The 21,373-nt window shown below is 30.6% G+C and overlaps 1 protein-coding gene and 1 long non-coding RNA gene across 7 annotated transcripts in view; one reads left to right on the forward strand and one right to left on the reverse strand.

The window, feature by feature from the left end:
• Positions 1-21,373, reverse strand: part of Mp (collagen XV/XVIII-type protein multiplexin) — a 582,981-nt gene that overhangs the window by 463,125 nt on the left and 98,483 nt on the right. For all 6 annotated transcript variants that reach the window (XM_076537426.1, XM_076537422.1, XM_076537424.1 and 3 more), the window contains exon 3: positions 1,473-1,738. In XM_076537426.1, coding sequence (XP_076393541.1) covers positions 1,473-1,738 — 266 coding nt within the window. The remainder of the gene's footprint in view (positions 1-1,472; positions 1,739-21,373) is intronic.
• Positions 1-21,373, forward strand: part of LOC143265432 (uncharacterized) — a 222,286-nt gene that overhangs the window by 169,051 nt on the left and 31,862 nt on the right. The gene's annotated exons all lie outside the window — the stretch shown is intronic.

The following is a 21,373-nucleotide window of genomic DNA, read 5'->3' on the forward strand; positions in this document are numbered from 1 at the left end:
AGTATTTAAAGTAAAGGTACCAGTAGTTGACACTTTAAGGAATTTTTTGTCTATTTGTTCATATAGCTCAGGTTAAGTTCACTTTATGGAAAATTTATGATTAGCAGTCGCTGCATAAACTATTCTTCTATTATATTACAACAAGTATTCATTCCTGATGGCGGTTGTAAATTTTTTTCTTTTTTTCTTCTAAACGTAAAATTTGATTCAATAGTCTGGGGTTTCAACACCCAGTGAAAACAGAAAATTTAGTAATTGACATCCTTTTAATGATTAGTCTTGATAATGTGTGAATACAGAATTTTTTTGAACATTTAAAAAAGATTATTCTTGAGTAAGTTCATAAAAAAATATTTAATAATTAAGGGTTAATATGAAGAGTTAATAATAAATATTTAGTATGAAGAGTTCGAACACTCCTCATATCGGAGGTATCCTCATATCAGTTTTTTATTGCATTCTTCTGCATCAGTCAATACTCTGGCTGGGCCCATTTTTCTTTTAATTGGATGTTTGCCTTTAAGCTTGTATTTTAAAGTTACCCTCGGAACACTAAATTTCCTAGTTGCCGTTTTATACGAAATTTCATGGAGCCGGACATCTTCCACAGTTGCTCGCATAATCCCTTCTGTATAATTTCTGAAATTACCGTAGGCATCTCAAAATTGACAGAGGAACAAAATCAGTAGACACGTAGTAATTTAATAGTTGACACCCCATGTCAACTACTGAATAATAGACCATTACAAGTTTCAGTAGTTGACACGGGTGTATTTAGACAATTTAGCATTGTTTATTGTCAATTTTAATAAATAAACCTCTTTTTAAGTTTCAAACAACATAAACGAATGCCTTTTTTACTCACAATGATTAAATAATACAAACTTGCAATACTTACGTTTTAACCAAATCCCTAGCAATTTATATAAGAAAACACTGAAAAATCGTAAGAGCCGTGCGCAAGTTTGATTAATCAGTTGCTATTACATTTTTGAATGGCGGATATGCACAATGATTCGCAATTAAGCTACCGAAGCGTGACAGTATACAGATTAATAAGCTTTGATGTATTCGAACTTATGGTTTCCTTATTTATTTACTTTTTTTGTAAAAGTGTCAAGTACTGGTACAGTGTGAACCACTGGTGTTCTTACCTTAATGCAAATTAGAAGTTTAATTATTTCGAAACTTAAGGTGAACCTTCATATGTCAAATGGTTATTATAGTAGCTCCTAAAATTCAACTCATCAAAAATTTGGACAAAATTAAAAATTCTTTTTTGTTTCACAAATAACAAGATTATTTATATTCTTGCTCTCAAGTACAGAAAAATTAAAAATATATATTGTGTTAAATTATTTTTAGAACTAGCTTCATACAACTGTCAAGTCGAATTTTTGTCATTCAAATACCAATCTCGAATATGAATAACTCGATTAAATTTCTAAATTTCACACAGATTGAATACGTACCGAAATTCGGATTCCGAATTGCACCACCGTTTCGAAAGGGTTAAGAACCGCAAAGAGATAACTGGTCCTGAAAGATGTCGGTTTGAATGTTGCGACCAAAGTGAACTCGGCGGGCAGTTTTTCAGGAAGATATAATCGATAGGGTTGTTTAACTTCAGAGCCAGGTCGGAAACCAAAAGCCGGAAATCCATCGAGACCGTCGTCGATGTACAAATTATTGTCGTCTGTCGATGCCACGGCTGCCTCCAGTAAATCATAAACCATTTCTGAAACAAAAAGGTGCGAAGAACGGGTAAAAAAATTTTCTCTGTTTTCCGAAGATGAATTGTTATTGGCTGGAATTTCATTTATTATTTCGATGGTTGCGCGATATAATGGTTTTCAAATTTTAAGAGCGTGATAAAGGGTGTTATGTTCGTTTAGAAAATGACCGCTACTTACTTTGCTAGTGAAATAACCATGTAATATATTATAATATAATATATAATATAGTATTTTATATAATAACACAGATAAAGAGATACTAAATTATATTTTCTTACTTTTGAAACATAAAAATTGTTAAAACGTTAATCTTATTGTTAGTTTAAATAAGAAGTCATTATATAATTTCTTATGTTTTCTGAAAATACAAGAAAATTTTCATAAAAAAATGCTCATATATTTTAACAATGATAGTTAATATCACCTAATTAATCTGGAACTGTATCAATGTTTTCGATCAAGTACTAAAATAAAACACGAAACAAGTTACTTTCAATAAAAGTTTATTCTTACCTTTATTTGGCAAGTTATTCTACAAAATTACAAACTCTCTTACCGAAAAAAAAACCGAAAGCGTCAGCTTAAACTTTTAAAGAGTATAAAACTCGCTACGTTAAGATGATTTTAGATCAACACGAAAGTATGCAAGAACTTAAAGAAAAAACAATGTAAAGCAATTAGGGATTCTTTTTTAAAACTTTCTTATAAACAATTTAAGCACATTCCGTGTCATAATAGCATTTTGAGTATTTTCTGAGCACCTTGAAAAATGATAAATAATTAACGAGTACAAATTAACTTGTGTAATTCATATTCTCTTGTACATGAATTACTGTTATGAATTTTATAATGTTGCAAATGTGAAATGGGGAAATATTTTTAACATTTATGCGATGAAATGGTGAAATTTTGTTTATTTTAACAGGTAATTTTTGAAAAATGTTAAAATTCAATTTGTATGGTTGAAAGTTGCAAATTTAATTGTAACATGTGAATGGTACACGCAAATATGAGATGTAAGAAATTTATGGAGATTAAAAACGTTGATATTTGGAATACTTAGAAGGTTAGAAGTTTAATAATTCGAAAACTTGAATATTAAAGAGATATATTTAGAAATATAGATATATACAAATTTTTAGTTTATAAATACAGATTTTAAAGGTCAAACAGCTGGATATTTAGAAATCTCAAATTTGAGATTTTCAATTTAGAAATTTGGGAATTGAGTATCAAATTTAATAATTTGAGGATTTCAATTTGGGGAATTTTGAATTTTGGGGATTTGGAATTTAGGGGATTTGGAATTTGGGAAATTTGGTATTTGGAGAATTTTAAATTTGGGAAATTTGGAATTTGGGGAATTTGGAATTTGGGGAATTTGGAAATTGGGGAATTTGGGGAATTTGGAATTTGGGGAATTTGGAATTTGGGAAATTTAGAATTTAGGGAATTTGGAATTTAGGGAATTTGAAATTTGGGAAATTTAGAATTTGAAGGATTTGGAATTTGGAGAATTTGGAAATTTAGAAATTGGGAACATTGAGTATTTGGAAATTTAGCAATTTAGGTATTTGAAAACTTGGAAAATTGTAAATTTGGAAACTTAGGGTTTTGGAAATTTAGAAATTTGGAAAAGAGATCATCGCAATTGTAGTACAGAAATCGTTCAAGTTGCGATGTATCATTAAATCCATAGATATACACTATGATTCGATCTGTGGTTCAGCTTGAGAATATTGGTTTTACGTTGGCAATTGTTCTAATCAGGCGTCACCTCATTTGTACCTGTCCAACCACACCTGTCACGAATTTTGCACTGTTTTATCGATAATATGGTAAAAAGACGCGAAAGCAATGACGGGGCCAAACTTTTCACCTCTATTTCTCATTCGAAACAAGGCAAATTCGTTATTCTATAGTTATGTTTGGTCGAGCGCTGGTTGTATCCAAAACAATCTTTCAATGATAAAATACTTGAAATCCACGGCTGTTGTGTTAATTTTGGCTCATGTAGCATTCGTATTACCGAATATTAACGTAATATCATTAAACCATGACCAGCGTGCTCCGCGTTGAACTTCCTCTTTAGAATGAGTCGCATTGCACTCCAAAACTCTTGTTATCTAAAGGTGAATAGTTTCACCCCACAAACACATAGTTTGCTTAATTTTACCACTCTTTATCGCAAAACAGAGGAGTCCCCTTAAAGTCTGTACTCACATCGACATAAATGGTATATTAGTTAAAAAAATAAAATTCATTTATTAAATAATCTTGTCGCGACTTATGTACTGAAATTTGATCACTCGATCACCAAATAGCGGAGTCTACCGCCTTGGAAGATTTTATCCAAACTTCAATGAATTTTCCCAAACTTTATCTTCTACTATTTGATTTTTGATTACACCACCCACAAATCCATATTTCAATTCTGACTCTGTATTTCATCGTAAAGGTGTCTGCCCCATTAAAGGGACAGTAAACTCATCGAATAGCATAACGTAAAAAAGGAGCTAGAAACCAATCCAGTTACGTGACGCAGCCCGTATTCTACAGGCTGTTTATATCCATTATATTATGCAAATTATTTAAATGAAGTTCGAGCGACAAACTCTACGATACAGCGACCGGTTAACTATCGCGGTAAACCGTGAATATTATTTTAACGGAATTTCAAGAACTACTTACGTACGAACATCCCGCGCCGAGACTATAGTTAATTAAGGATACCGTTGAAAACAGGGAGTGCATGCGGTATGCAGCGTTAAAAGTAGGGAAAAATGCGAACCGGAGAAAAGTAGTTCAAACTCAAAGTGAGAAGTTTAATTAATTCGGTGCGTGGAGACTCAGTATACTCGGCGGGATTAGCGAACGAAATCTTGATAAGGCTGCCATCCTCGACCGATACGATTCGGGGCACGAAAAATCGTGAAAAGCTAATGCTCTTGAACATCTTGTTTGGCCGATCTGATTGGAATTATTAAGCAGGTTAAATTGAACCGACTCCACGATATGGCGAAACTTTGAGCGAAATAGTTTAACCTTCTTTTTTCAAACTGAAACTACTTTTGGGTTTCTTTCGCTACGGCAAAAAATGTCGAAGTTTAATTAAAAAATGTGTCTGTGTAGAATTTAAGGGTGCAAATTAATTACACTTGTTCGGAGTTTAGAATCGTTTTGTAGACTGCGGAACAATTAGATTGAGGTTATTTATGTATTTGTGAAAATACTTTCGGTTAACAAATTATGAAATTGTAAAATTTTCGAATTTTTAAATTTTGTAACTTGAAAATTAGCAAATTTCTCAATTTTGAAATAGTTAACGAAAGTCTAAACTGAATCTCTCAATTTTGAAATTTCTGAATATTTAAATGCATGAATTTCTAAGTTTTTGAATTCTTTAATTACCAAATCCCTAAGTTTCAAAATTTCTAAATTTCCAAATACTCTACAAAGGGAAATCATAATTTACAAATTCGTAATTTTTGAATTAGAACAATTTAAAAGAAACATCTTCTAAGGATTTAAAATTAATTAACGAAATTAACTAAGGATTTTGAAAATACTTGAGGCTTTAAAACAAGGCTGAAGTTGTGTGATTTTTTCTTACGAATTTACAATATTATTAATATTAACAATTTTAAACATCAATGCTCATAATTTTACCAGTCATTTACTGGTTTTGAATGTGCAATAAATACAAATGAACATTACACATTATAATATATCTTTGCAAGTAATAATTTATACATTTATTGAATTAAATGTATGTTGTAACAATCCTGTATTTTATTGTATTAATACATTTTTAGTGTAATATCGAAGATTCAACAAATACATGAATAATTAAATATTTTACAATTAAGTACATGAATAATGAAGTAAGGTGAAGTGGAGTAAGTTCGTAAACGGGGCAAGTGCGTATACAGGCTATTTTTATTACAATATGAGCGAAATTTCTCCATTTAGTATGTTTGTTTCCTTGTTTTGTTTCACTATATCCCCTTTTATATTTCAGCTAAGAGTACTTGTTTACGGTACAGAGTACTTGCATAATGCAGTAAAAAGCATTTTATAGCAGATTTTGTTAATAATTCTGCTCTTGCCCCATTGCACATGAAATAAAGTTTCAAAGTATTTAACTTCAAGTTATACTCTTACCCTATTTTCGGGGAAAGTGCAGAGTAGTTGACATTTTAAACAATTTCCTATCAAAATCGAAATATACAAGGAAAATGAAGGTCCTAGTTAATATTAATTAAATAGTAGTAATTGTGCAAAGCGTTCGATATCGACAGCGTTAAGTATTTACATAACAGACGGAAAATACTTACGTTTAAATACCAACTTTACGAAAACCAGTTTGCACTTACCTCACTTCACCTTATTTTATATAAAACATCATCGGTAAACTACTAAGTAAACATGTATCATACTCATTTTATATACTTTTAATATATAACCTTGCTTGTGATTATAATCATATTTCTTTAATATATCACAACCCCATTTTGCGGTCCATGCATCATGTAGATTCGTGACACTCGATATACTACAGTTCACCGCAGCAGAAAGCTCGCTTCGATAATCGATATTTATTGCCGAAATATGAGTCTGTGTAGTAAATCGCATTAAAAATTGTAGGCTTATGTCGACTCGGTTGGTTTTACAATACAAGTTCTTTTACGACACTGATATTTTCACCTTACTTCGTTAGTTCTCTCACATTGTACAATTTTTTATTAATAATTTCTGAAATATAGTATTTGATATCTTTGAAATGTCAAAGTATTTTATATTTTATTTGATGCTTTTAAAACATGAAAACAATTGATATATTTTATTTCATATCTTGAAATATAAAAGTCTAATGTGGATAATATTATTATATGTACTCATTAAGAGGGTAAAATTTGATCAAATTTAGAATGTAAATTTCGTGAAATTAAAAAAGAAAGACACACAATTATAACTTTTTCAAAATGAAATGCAAATCAAAGCGATGTAACTGTAAAACAGAATTTTGTTAACATTGCGAGAATATAATCTGAAAGTAATGTTTCAACACTTTGCCACCTAAGAACTCGCAAACCAACGAAGCGAGATACACGAACAGTTTCTTCAGAAAACTTTCCTATCATGTTCATGGCGATCATTGATTCGTTTTTTACAGCACTACTCTTGAGAAATACTAAATTATAAAGGAGAAAAGTTCGGAAGTTAAAAGACAGGAAAGAAGAAATCATAAGTACGGCAAGGAGTTTTGTAATCGATATCAGATACACCATCGAATGCAGAAAAGAAAACTAAAGTATAATCGTTAGTTGCAATTAACCAATATTTAATATTCAATACTTTCAGAAATATTGTTCACGTAAAAGTATACTTGAGAAGTATAGTTTACTTTAATTATTATAGTTTCTCAAACAATAAATATGTTTACTATTTAGTTTCTTAGTTATTATGACATTCAGCTTTTTAGTCATTCAGTATGTTTCATTTTGTTTGCTATTGAAAAAATATTCAATTCTGTTTGTTTACTAAAACAATATTTAACCCCTTGTCGTGTTTTGACTAGTAAATATAACAACTAGTAAACATAACCTCATTCAATTTGAAGTCAAAGTCTGCAACTACTAACAGAGGAAAACATAAACTTATATCCATACCCGACTTTATTGTAAAATATATCAAATACTGTAATCATTCTATATGTACAAGCAAAAATGTCCTTTACGATATAAGCAAAGATGTTATCACAACTGGGCATACACCTCGAGACGCCCGAATCTCGTTCGCCGAGTCACGTGACCCGAGTTCGGGTATATTCGTGAGACAATACCAATGCAAATACAAAACCTTTTTATTTTTCATTTTTTTCGCTATCAAACTTTTACCAATAGATTTTTCACGTTTTTTTTATTAAAACGAGACCAAACACGATATAATTTGGACTATATTTACTGGTTTAATTGACGATAAAAGTTTCTAATATGGAGAAGGATAGCGAGTGAAAAAGAGAGGCGCTGCGATCGAGGCGGTCGGCAAAGATCAAAAGTCTGTTCAATTATTATTTACAATGCTAATGCGTTGCTAACTTTTTTATTTTTCATCCATTTTTTATACAACTTTCGCCATCGTATTCGTGACACTTTCCTGATTAAAATGAGACCAAACACGACGTAATTCGAGTTATATTAACTTGCAATATCTTATAGAAGTAGAATTATTAATGTACGTAACATTTGAAATTATAAATAAATATGTCCCGAATTACGTCGTGTTTGGTCTCATTTTAGTCAGGAAAATGTCACAAATATTTTGGTAAAAGTTTCGTAAGGAAAATGAAAAATAAAAAAGTTTTATTCTTGCATTAGGATTGTTTCACCAAAACTTCAAACGTGAAAGATTTGCTTAAAATAATATAAAATAATTACTTGTATAAATAAACTAAATAATTATGCTGGGAATATTTAAAACTGATATTAAATTTGTGAACTTCACAGCAAGAAGTCAACTCGTGAAATTAGTTAATTATATCAATTTATTGTGTCATAAATATATAAATATTCTGATATCACGAATTCCATTTAAAGCCCCACATTTGATACACTAGAATTATTGAAGTTTTTTCTTTTTACTATACTTGGTAGATATTTCCGGTGGATTTATATTTGCGAACGTCATTTAACGTATGCAGCTAAATTATAATTGACAGAATAGACAAAGACAAGGTAGAAAATAGCGAAAGGAATTAATAATTCAAAATATGATAATGTAATTTTAACTTCGAAAATCAGATTTCGTGACGTGAATTTCGTTAATGATGTGTGAACAGAAGAGAACATTTGGAATGTGATATTTCAAGCGGAAAAACCTCAAAAGATATAACTTCGAATTTGGAACAATGTAGAAGTAGTCTATTATTTAATGAATTTATTTTAAAAAGTATTATCGAAATGTTAATAATTAATATATTGCAGACCTGAAACTTGAGAATATTGAATAAATGCTTAATAAGTAATACTTCCTCTGTTACATAATAATAGTAGCATGTGAATATTTAAAATATTGACAAAGTATTGACGAATACAGTTGCAAGCTATGTTTCAGTACAAAATTGCGAGCCTTGAATCAAAATCAATGTTTCATGATATCCGTCGTTTATTTTGATACATTTTAAATTTTTTGTTAACCTTTTTATTACGAATTTTAATTGTTTTTCTAATTTCATTCATTGATCGAAATCAATTTTATATCAGTTGAATATCGAACCATTGTAAAAGTAAGGTGAAAAAGGAGAATTGTGCAGTAAAGAACGATATTAATTTATTACTAATAATTTTAAGCTTACTACATATAAACAAAGGAAAGATTTGCAGCTAAGCGACCTTAAAAATTTAATGTGTAGTAAAAAAAATTATTAAAAAATTCAAAAAGTATCTGAACACTCGAAATAAAAATTAGGAGTAACATTTTTAATTTATTGTTTAATTTTATGTACATTTTTTGTAGGAAATATATACTTTCTTTGGCTTCTGTTATGTGACAAATTAAATTCACTGCTACTATTAAGGGAAGGTATTTAATAAATATTGCTAAATAATATTTCCACTAAAAATATTACATTACAATATTAAATATTATTAAGATACATATACTTTAGGTAATTAAAGTATATAATTATGAAATATTAAGATGTATAATATCATACAAAAATTGCATGAATACGAATATTATTACGACCAAAAAAGAAGAGAACGAAATTAAGAAATTACTGTTATATTTTTCAAACCTAAAGCCAAAACCTAAAAAGAAATAAAATTACTGTGATTAACATGTTGAGCGCCACGTCAGCCATCGGTGGCTGACACTAGACTTTCCGTTTAGGCCGCGTCACCCATCGGTGGCTGACAGCGTGTAACATGAGAACTATAAAATTTACACTATTTTACGGAATTACAGAAAATTTATTTAAAATTTACTTAATTTGGTTCTGCTCGGTGGAATGTTTTCTTTGTCACAACTTGTAAGATGGACTGCTAATTTTTTCCGAAATTCGGTGGCCTGAACGGGATTGTCTCAACGTGTTAACGAAATTAAGAAATTAGGTATTTTTCAAACCCAAAACCAAAACCCGAAAAGAAATAAAGTTCCTGCGATTCTAAATACAGTTTCTCTTAACCGTGTTTTTTGTTCTACGTAAGAACACAGTAGAAACATGTTAGAAATATTAGGATCGAAGATTTCAACGCTTGACAGGTTAGATAGACAGCATGTAATATGGAGACTTCAACAGGCGCATAAGAGATGATCGATGAAAACCTTCTTTACATTCATACTCCTTTAATACAAATTTTTTTCTTTTTTACAAGAAACGATAATAAAATCTACCTAATCAATACAAATTACTTCTCGATAATTTAATGAAAATGATACACGTGTTCTACATTGCAAATAATAATTTTACTAATTATGAGATTTTATAAATGTATGTTACCTGTCAAATAATGTTACATTGATTTAAGTACGTCATAAATAGCTACGAATAAACATTTATTATGACCTTATACGTTATCTATATAAAAAGGTAATAATTAGCAATAATAAACTGTTCACGAGTATTATAAATGACGACGATAAATTGTTGCATAAAATTGTGAAAAACAAACTTTCGAAAATGAATAATCATTTAAAAATGATCAGGTGTAAACAAAATTTATTACATTAACAATTATTTTTCTATTTTTCCGATATTTTCAATGTATTCACTCTATGCATCTAATACCGTATTTTACAAATATTCTGGGGAAACGTGAAAAAAATTTTTAATACAATTGCATTATTCTTTTCTGCATTGTTTACTGTATAATTATATTTTTTATTTATCTTGTATTTTTATTATATCGTTCATATATTATTACATCGTTTACTTATATTACCTTAACTTCTATTATTTTCATTAGATTAATTATTATTAATTTTTTAATAATGTAATAATTGTCAATTATGTAATAATTAATTAATTACAAATTATTTATATTGTTTATTTAATTATTCTCATCACCTTCTTCACTTATTACCTCCACTAAATTAATTATTAGAAACAATCATTCCGTCAATCTTAATTATTAAAATAATTTAAACAGATGATTTACTCTCATTATATTCTATTCTGCAATTATCCTCATCGTTCACTTATTTATTATTTTTACTAAATCAATGATTACAACAATCATTACATCAATCTTGGTTAACAACAGTTTAAACAAATTATTTATTCTCATTATATTCGTCCTCATTGCATCGTTCACTTATTTATTATCTTCATTACATCAATAATTAAAACAATCATTACATCAATCTTGGTTAGCAACAGTTTAAACAAATAGTTTATTAATCTCATTGTATCGTTTATTTATCAGTTATCCTCATTACATCGTTCAATGCCTGAATTATTAAAACAGTCATTACATCAATCTTAATTATGAAAACTATTTAAATGATCTATCATTACATTGCATTTATCAATTATTCTGACTATTTCAACCCTAATTAAAATAATTTAAACTAAGTACCCTCAGTAAAACACAAACAGCTTCGAAAGAGCTAAGATTACAAACTATTGATGAAATAACTTTGGGAAAGAAGACCATCAAAAAAAAGCTCTGTGTAATACAATAACGCTCAATGTCGTATAAGATGATTTTAAGAAAAAAACAAAGTTGTCGAAGCATCGTAACTTGGGGATGAAATTTTCCGACGAGAGTGCTCGCAATTTTCACGAAAGGAAAATCGAGTGCTCGAGCGTGTTTTTGATCGCCTTACGTGTCCGTTTTGCTTGCATTTTAATTTGACCCGTTGGAATATGAGCGCGGTGAAGCAGCACTCGTTGTAACGGAACGTAAATGTTTGCCTCCATTTTCTGGCTATTGATTCCCGCGGACGCTCGTCATTTGAAAGGTTTCACCTGCGGATTAAAAACTCGCCCAATTCCATGGAGATCGCCGTTCGACGCGTTCGCGGCTGTGTTTACAACGTAACGGCGAAAGATTGATACGGATTCGAGAAGAATCGCCTCGACACGATCAATTTCACCCGTGAGCAAACTGCGACGAAATCGATCGTCGAAAAACAATGCATACCAAATCACTGATTGATCCTGACCATGCTTTGCGATAAATGAAGATAAATGGAACATTCAGTTTCACGCGATTTCTTTTACATCGTTTTACAAATTTATGCTGGGGAAATGGAGAACTGTGATTGCTTTCAACATTTTACAAGCTCAAACTTTTTCATAAATTGTTATTGTTTCTATGTTATTATACATTAAGACTCTTTATATTAGTATCATTAAATTAAGTATTGAGAACTTATTTTCATATTTGTCCATATTTGATAGGTCACGTGATAGAGTATACAAGGGGTATAATAGATAATATACATATGTAAGTACATGTGTATAATACTGTATACATTACTAAGTATATGAGTATATCAAATAATTTTAAGAAAAAAAGTACGCCGACTTCGAAATGCACTAAAAAGTATAAAATAATTTCTATTTCCTAATGAAGTAATTTCTATTTCATTCAATCATACAATTACGTCACAGATATGAATGAAACCTATTTACTCGTTAGGTAGTATATTAAATACATTTCAACATTTTCGGAGGCGGCACAAAATTAAAAGATTTTCTTGAACATGTCAACCTTTGGACAGCCGAACATAGGCAAAGCTTGTATAGCTATTTTTCTTTCTATACAGATAACTCGACAGCACGCTGCGAAGTAGGTGTTAGTGCGTATAGAATGTCACTATGGTCTATCTAGATTCATAGAGTATGCGACGGAAAGACTCGATCGCCGCATATACTATAAAGATCGAGCTCATCTGCCGCAAATTTGGTAATTCCCGCGTCGTGGGCTCCATTTATAGGTTCTTAGAATTATAGGTTCTTAGAAGCTATTCATGGCTTCCACAAGCGAACGAAGTCGATTCAATTTCATTTATATCAAAAACGTTGCGAAATGAAGATGCAGTCGTTACATTTACGTATATTACCATATATATCTATAATGGTTCGTATTCTTTCTCAGGATTTATTAATTTCCAATACGCCATACCACAATCAACTGGTTATTGGCAACAACGTTTACTGAGGTATTTTTAATTATGCGCCGCCTCCGAAAAGGTTGAAATGTATTTAATATACTACCTAACGAGTAAATAGGTTTCATTCATATCTGTTACGTAATTGTATGATTGAATGAAATAAAAATTACTTCATTAGCAAATAGAAATTATTTTATATTTTTTAGTGCATTTCGAAGTCGGCATATTTTTTTTCCTAAAATTATTTTATTTCACGCTTTTTAGTGGAATGGGAAGAATTGTATAGGATACTGTGAGACAGTTCTTCCGAGCTTTTTTTTGTCTGCGTAAATGCCATGAACATAATTTGTTCCGAATTGCTCGGAATATAATTAAGGTAATATTTATGGGTATTTTTTCAAACCCAAAAACGTTTCACCTTTGGAATTTTAAACTGATATTTAAGACCATATGAACGTCTCCACAACTTGACGTTCTTAACAATTGACAATAACCTTCTAATAGGCCAGAAAAGCACGCTTTCTTAACACCAATATACCTTTTCTTAAAGAAGTTTATTCCATGGTCCTAAACTGTGCACCCCAATAAAGTGGGCCTACGCGCTCGAACTCCGATGATAAACACATGGTGCCCATTTATTACTTCCTTTGAAGGACCCAAATCACTCAATTGCTTTGGGTTACTTTGTTAACAAAATGTAATTTACAACCCTGGAATAAAGGCTAAAAATCTTACAATCCCATTCGCTAAACCATCTCACCAATCAGTATTTTTCACAAATAACAATCTGTCCTGATTGGCCTTTTTTGGTAACGCCTTCACGTCCTGAACTTCATGCATTGCTTTCTTTTCTGGCTGTTTAGAAGCGACTAGTCAGTCTTAGATTAACTTCCTTAGAATATACTTACTTCAGTCAGTCTTACATTAACTTTGTTACTATTAACGACTTCAACATACAACAATCATTACTACCAGTGGGATGATGAACTACATCCTTCATGGACCTGGGCACACCAGTGTGGAGGACTCTGAGCCACTCTATCAATTCTACTCTATAATACTAACTCTACATATAATTCCACTACCGTAACAAGTTGTGGAAACGCCATGGGTCGACGAAGATTTACAACCTTCGAAATTAACTATAAATAATTAATATTTTACCCAGCGCGTGAACATAATTAAGTAAAAGACAACATGAATATTCGTTTTTCAATATTTTTTCCGCTAATATCTCGAAAACTAAAGCTTTCCGCGAAATTTGTACATGAACAAAATTGTTCAGAATCATGTCCGTGATAAGATATTAAAAGCGTACTAAAATCGAGAAAAGTTTATTTCAAAAGTTACCGGTTGTCTTGCAATAACAATACTTTGCAATTAAAAAATGAAAAATTTTTTGATAATGGTACCAATGGGGAGTCAAAACCTACCAGATGCAAAAGGTTTCGTTCCAATTGATCCACCCAGCTAGGCGTAATCGGTGAACATACATGTACATAGAAAAAAAAAAGAAAAAAAATTATATTGTATATACTGATCAAATTGAGTGACCTCCTTCTTTTTCGAAGTCGGTTAAATAGATCATACATGAGTATCCAATAGAATGTAGAACAGATCATATATGAGTATCTAATAGCATATGTAACAAGATCATATGTAAGTATGTAATAGGCTATAATAATGAATATGACTATATAATAGTATGCAACAGATTATATGTATACGATTATCTAATGCAGTATATAAGAAATTATACCTAAATACACAACAGAGCATATAAGAGATCACATATGAGTAATGTTCATATGTGACCATGACTACAAAACTGCTCCAACTCATACATTTTGCCTTTCAATATTTCAAAGTTTGAGTCCTGAGTAAAATACTTTTATACCGTATAATAAAATATTTCAGACAACATTCTTGTAAAGTAAGAATTTTAGTGAAATTTTGTAACTTATAAACAAATGTGATTTTTCAAGCTTTAACCGAGTTACATTTTCAAAATTGACAGAATGTCTTGAAAATTACTTGTAATATAAAAAATTAATTTTATTAGAGACTGTACGTTGGAAACAAAAATGTTCATTTATATTTTATAACTATCTAAATAATTAACTTTTATTATTGATGGTTATCTTCCCCTTCGGAAATGGAATTTTGAATTTGGATTTAAAATATTCATGAAAGATTGGCGGGATGTGGGTACTGAATTCATGATATCTTCATACTTTTTCCTTGTCGGTCTATTAGTTGTATACATATAATGAAAGGGATTTTTACCGTTCCTTTCGGATAAAAGATCTGAAACATGGAATTCGGCATTGTTAGAAAAGGTTTTGTAAAACATCTTACATGGAGCATTTTTCAGAAACATCTATTGTATTTTCAACCAAGAGACAGGATACTCTTTTTACTCTTGCACTTGCTTTTCCAGATGTTTTGCTGAAATAAAATCTTGTGCCGTTCTACTGAAAATGCATTCGTGTTCTATATGTATAGTGCTATTAGTTGATAATAATTCTCAATGATGTATAAGTCATATGTATTATCTGTAATTTGTGCATTTGTACTGCATATATGCATTTGTACTGCACAAATTACAAATTCACTCGGACGCAACTGACTTTAGTCCTGTCATAATTATTTTTCCAAAATTTCTTAGCACACAATTATCAATTGCATAGTAATTTTAAATAATTTATTATTAAGTAATAATTCAACGAGGTAAGATTCTAATCTACAAACGATTGTTAACACTAACACTGCACATACAGTAACCTTTCAATAAAGAGTCTAAAACCCCATATTAATATAACAAATTATTCTTATTTCTGCGCATGGTTGTCGGTAAAGTTTGACAGTAAAAAAACCTATATGAAAAATTATACAGGTTAATTTGTTACAAATTTATTACAAATTGTTTATTAATTTGTGAAGATGTGAAACAAGATTCATTAATAATTTCTTCATGACCGACTAAATTTGAGAATTACAAAATATCGCAATATCTACATCATAATTCTCTTCACTCTTTTCGTAATAAAAATTGTAATAGCACAGAAATATATTACGTCACAAAAAGGAGAAAAAACTTGGATTAAATTCTTTCAAGAAGATTTCCAATTTCTTTCTAAAAAACACCATTCTCGCAATTATCGAATAATTCTAAAAGGTTTGATAGCGCAAGAAGGAAAGGGGTGAAGAACGTCGCACGAGATCCGGATTCATCGAATTCGTAATTTTTCCGTCCTTTTTCCGTTATCAGCCGTAACGATATCAGTACAGAAACTCGTAGCTCGTGAAACCATCTGGATTTCGAAATTTCCACCGTCATTTACGCGGTTTTATTCCGTCGGAAGGGTCTTATGGGTCTCCACGGTTGTACGCAGAAGGTAGGCGAAAGTCGGCGTCGATTTTTATTGGATTTCCGTGCACGCCGCAATCACTTATCTCACGTTAAACTCTCGTATCCACTTTCAGTGATAATTTCTGAATTTTCCACGCATTATTCATGGAACAGCGCTCGAGATCCTCTAGTTTTTGTATTCGTTTCACGAGAGCGATTTTACGCGTCTCTGCTTCAGCGCCAGTAGTTCGATCATACGTTTCTCATTCGAAACAAATTTTTGTTTTTTTTTTTCGCCCGCTTCCGTTTCACGTCGAAATTGTTCTTTTGACGGGCAGACAGGTTTTATCAGTTGGATGATGCTTTACAACGTAACAAACAATGTTTTTGCGTGTTAAAAGATCACACGTTAGATTAAAATGCATGGAAAAATGGGTAAGTTGGTAACTCGACTGTTGTAGAAATAAGAGTGTGGAATTGCAAGATGTAGAATTGCTTGATTATACAATTACACGACTGTGAAATTGAAAGATTGGGAAGTAGATAGATTATACAATTGCGGAAATGTGATATTGTAAAACTATAAGATTGTACAATTGCAGAACTGTAACACTGCAAAATTGCAAAATTGTTACGTTGTAAAAAAAGTGGATAGATTATACAATTGCAGAAATGTAACATCGTAAAACTATAGGATTGTACAATTGCAGAACTGTAACATTGCAAAATTGTAATGTTGGAACTTGTAAAGTTGGAAGAGAGCAAAATTGCAAAACTGTGAAAATGCTAGATTATGAAATTGTAAGAGAGCATAATTGTAAAAATGTAAAGTTATATAACAGCAACATTGTAAAATCAAAAGATAATGAAACTGAAAATTGTAAAATTAGAGAATTGTGAAATTGCGAATTAGAAAAATTACAAAATTGCGAAATTGCAAAATAAATTTGCATAATTGCAATTGTAAAATTTCAAAATTATAACGTGACAAATTGTGAAATTCTGACATTGCAAAACTGTAAAATTGTAAAGTTCCAAAGTTGCAAAACTGCAAAATTATAAAATTGTAAAATTGTAAAATTGTAAAATTATAAAATTGTAAAATTGCAAAATTGTAAAATTGTAAAATTGCAAAATTGTAAAACTGTAAAAATGTACAATTGTGAAATTGTAAAATTATAAAATTATAATATTATTAAATAAAAATACCATAATTCGGTGTTTCTGTACTTAAGCACGTGTGTACCAAATTCTAACCAAAATTAATTATACTGTATCAGGATTTTCAATTTTTATTAAAGTCACACATATCAAAGCTACATATTAGATACATTCAATCTAACACATATCATGACTTCACATTCGATGCATATAAAATATATTTAATCTTCAATAAATTCACTCACAATAAACAACGAAACAACAAACAAAACCAACATTGAAATTTAATCATAAAAATATTTCACTGAAAAGTACAGCATCAAACACCAACAAGGAAAAGCATTTCATCAACGCGATGTAATTTCTTCCAAGAATGTAATTTTCGCGCCTCGTGTTCAATTTAATTTGAATCCCTTAATTCAACGAGTTGTATTGAAGGTAAACATTCATTGGCTTCACCTCTCCATTTACGAATTTAATTTATTGCAATCGATTAAGAGTTGATTGAAACTTTCTCCGATAGTGAAATACGATATTCCCACGTTCTACTATCAGCTTGTTGTATTATTCGCTCATTTACTCGACAGAGAGTGTTAATTATTTTCACACGTTAATGAGCTGTTTATTTTGAAAGTGGTGCAATTTTGAAAAAAGTGCGGATATTTCTCTGATCATCAAAGTAGGATCATAGCATTATAGAGCATCCTTTGTTTTGGTCGTCAACCAATATGGCTGCGTCGAAACGCAGTATTATGAGGACCTTTGTAACCGAAACATGCACTGTCAATTATAAGTCCCACACGATGTTTATTTAAGTGTTCCTTTTTATCATTTCTTATAATAAAAATCCTATTCTGCGTTAGAACAAGTATTTCTGCTTAATTCTCTACAAAATTGTCACTTGCCTGATGGGCTAGGAATTGTGAAAAAATTATATAGTTTGACTACTTATCACGGAGAAGCTTTTGAGTCAATTTATAGGCTGATAAATATACTTATAACTTTGATTTCTATATCTTCAAAGGAGATTAATAAAGCAAATACAAAAAATATTACTTTTATCCCTCTCCTATTTATTTGCACAGTTATGTTATTGAAGTGTTCTTTAGTGTATAAAATGTATACTATTCTATTATTATAAAATTCAATAGATAAAATGAGGAGAGGTTAAGTCGAGGTTACGTTAGCTATCTTAAAACAAAATAGCTGCAAACGGTTCAAAATGGCTGCTCTCAAACATTGATATTGACTAGTATTTTTGCTATTATTTTTGTGCTTGATATTAATATGTGTTAATGTTATGTACAGTAGTAATGATGGTAGCTAATAAATTATATTATTGCAATTCGAACAGACCAATTTTACGGAAAACGTGAAACATTCTGAAAATTTGTTAGACCTAATTCGATGGTCAGAATAAAATACAAAAATGTAACAGCATATAAAAACGTAAAATATAAAAATATTTCTAAATTTATTGAAATGCAAATTTTTAAATGTGTCGTAAGAACAAAAAATAGACTTGCCTCCAAAGCAAACAGTTCAGATGTCGCTACATATGCGTTTCGGGTCTTTTGTTTCTTGTTTCAAAGGCAACTGTTGAACGGATGGTGTAACACGTGTTCCGTCATGTTTTTACTTTGACTTCAGAGCAACGCGTGTTCTGCAATGTCCCTTGCATTCGATAATTATGAGACGAACTTCTTGTTTCTCGTTTAGCAAGTTAAACACTGGTTCTATTCCATTGGGCGTGTTAACTGACAAACTAATTAGCGCAGGACTAAGTGAATTCAAACACAAGTTTATTAAATTATAGGTAATTTTACATTATGCACGTATGAGTGTTATACTGTGGAGTTTGCTGTGCGTAAATTATTGTACTCTAAAAGTTTCTTTCTGAAAATGTACGATAGACGAGACTTTAATTAGTTTAAGAATCTTGATTGATATATACCGGAATAAAATTTGTATTATTCGTTTAAAATAAATTTCTGAATTTGTGAATTTGTGTATTTGTAAATTTGTGAATTTGTGAACTTGTGAACTTGTGAACTTGTGAACTTGTGAATTTGTGAATTTGTGAATTTCTGAATTTCGAAATTTTCAAATTTCTGAATTATCAAATCTCTAAATTTCTATCTTTCCAAATCCTCAAATTTCCAAATTTAGAAATTTCCAAGTACTTAAATCCTCAAATTCATTATTTATTTCTACTGCGTTCATAAAATAAATTTTACAAATTTTGCAGTACAATATTCTATAAATTACTGTAGTACTTAGAAATACGTATCACACCAGTCTAATTAGTATTAAAAACCAATGTTCCAATCTTATAAACAGCACCCTATCGCAGAACAATTTCCTTTTTTTTACACCGAAAAAATTCGAAAAGGAATCGTAAGATAAAAATGTTCAAACACAATCGTGAACGAAATCGAAGCAGTAAACTACGGAATTCGAGTAATCGTGAAGAAACGTCAATAGATACTGAGCACACAGTCTCGAAACGAAGAAATTGAGTTGTAAAGTTTTCACACACTCGAGTGAAGTTTGCCAAAGATTTTCAGCCGCGCTTTTACTGCTACGAAGTTTTATAAACTGTGATAGTTCGCTCGTCTCTCGTCAGATGGCGCCAGTTTAACCAACTGCCAGTCTTGTCTGACTCGTTACAGTCACTACCTACTTTATTATCCAACAAGTAGTTAGAACAGGCCTGAACAACTCGGTGCCCTTAGGGTATCTATCAGTTTGAATAACTAAAACGTGCTTCAGAGGGCAGCAGTTGTATAAAAATAAGAAACTGGAAATAGAATGTACGAAATTTTCTGTATGAATTTCTGAGGAAGCATTTTGTACTAATGTAAGAGGTTATTGTAACTTAGATGATTAGTTAAAATGAATAAATTAATAATTTTTGTGAAATTATAATTTTTATTTGAAAAAATGTATAGACTGTTAAGGTCTAAGTTATGGAAAATAAATAAATTTTTGAGGAATTTAGATAGGAGAGTATTTAGACTGCGGGTTGTAATTTGGATGAGTATTTGTTTTTAAAATTAAAAGGAAGATTTGTGTAATAATTAAACCTTGAAATTTTTAAATTCTCAAATAATTAAGCATCAAACCTTTCAAATTTACCTTTTACATTTATACACTTTAGAATTTTCAAATTTTTATATTTTCAAACCTTGGCAATTTAACCTCCAAGCTTTCGGTCCTAATAAATTTAGCCCCTAACTAATCAAACCTTATAAAAACGTCAAAATTTTCAACTATTATGAATCTAACCTCTAACGTATCAAACCTTACAAGTTTAACGTCCAAATTTTCAACCATTTTGAATCTAATCTCTAACTTATCAAACCTTACAAGTTTAACGTCCAAATTTTCAACCATTTTGAATCTAACCTCTAACTTATCAAACCTTACAAGTTTAACCTCCAAATTTTCAACCAATTTGAATCTAACCTCTAACGTATCAAACCTTATAGGTTGAACCTCCAAATATCCAACCCGTAACCACTAAACCTCATCAATCTTTCAAATTTTTTAAAAATTCTCAAAAGTGTTAAAAGCAAAACTAGCCAGCTATCTCCTCTTCATTTTAAAAAATTCATCTTACTAAATAACCCAAAATCCATATTTTTGACACTTCAAACTAGAACCAAATCCTAGTCCTGATTTTGGCAACCTTATCAATTATTGTGAATAATCGTACAAGCAGGAATCGGAAGGATTCTAACGAAAGTTAAACAATAGGACATCGACAAGAAGGTGAAGGAGAACGAGAAGAGACAAGTATGAAGAGGACACGAATGAAAGTGTCCTCTCGTTTCAAGTTTTCTGATTAAATCTGTTCCCCGACTTCTGAGCCGGTCAGCCATGAAAGAAAGGGATGAAATCACCTCTCTGTTTTCTCTTCGTTGAACTTCGGAACCGGGCCAACGAGTGCACCAGGTGGGAAAAGGATATCGGAAATAGGAAACTGTGACTCCTTTAC

Source organism: Megachile rotundata, chromosome 11 (genome assembly GCF_050947335.1).
Source record: "Megachile rotundata isolate GNS110a chromosome 11, iyMegRotu1, whole genome shotgun sequence".
Lineage (NCBI taxonomy): Eukaryota > Metazoa > Arthropoda > Insecta > Hymenoptera > Megachilidae > Megachile > Megachile rotundata.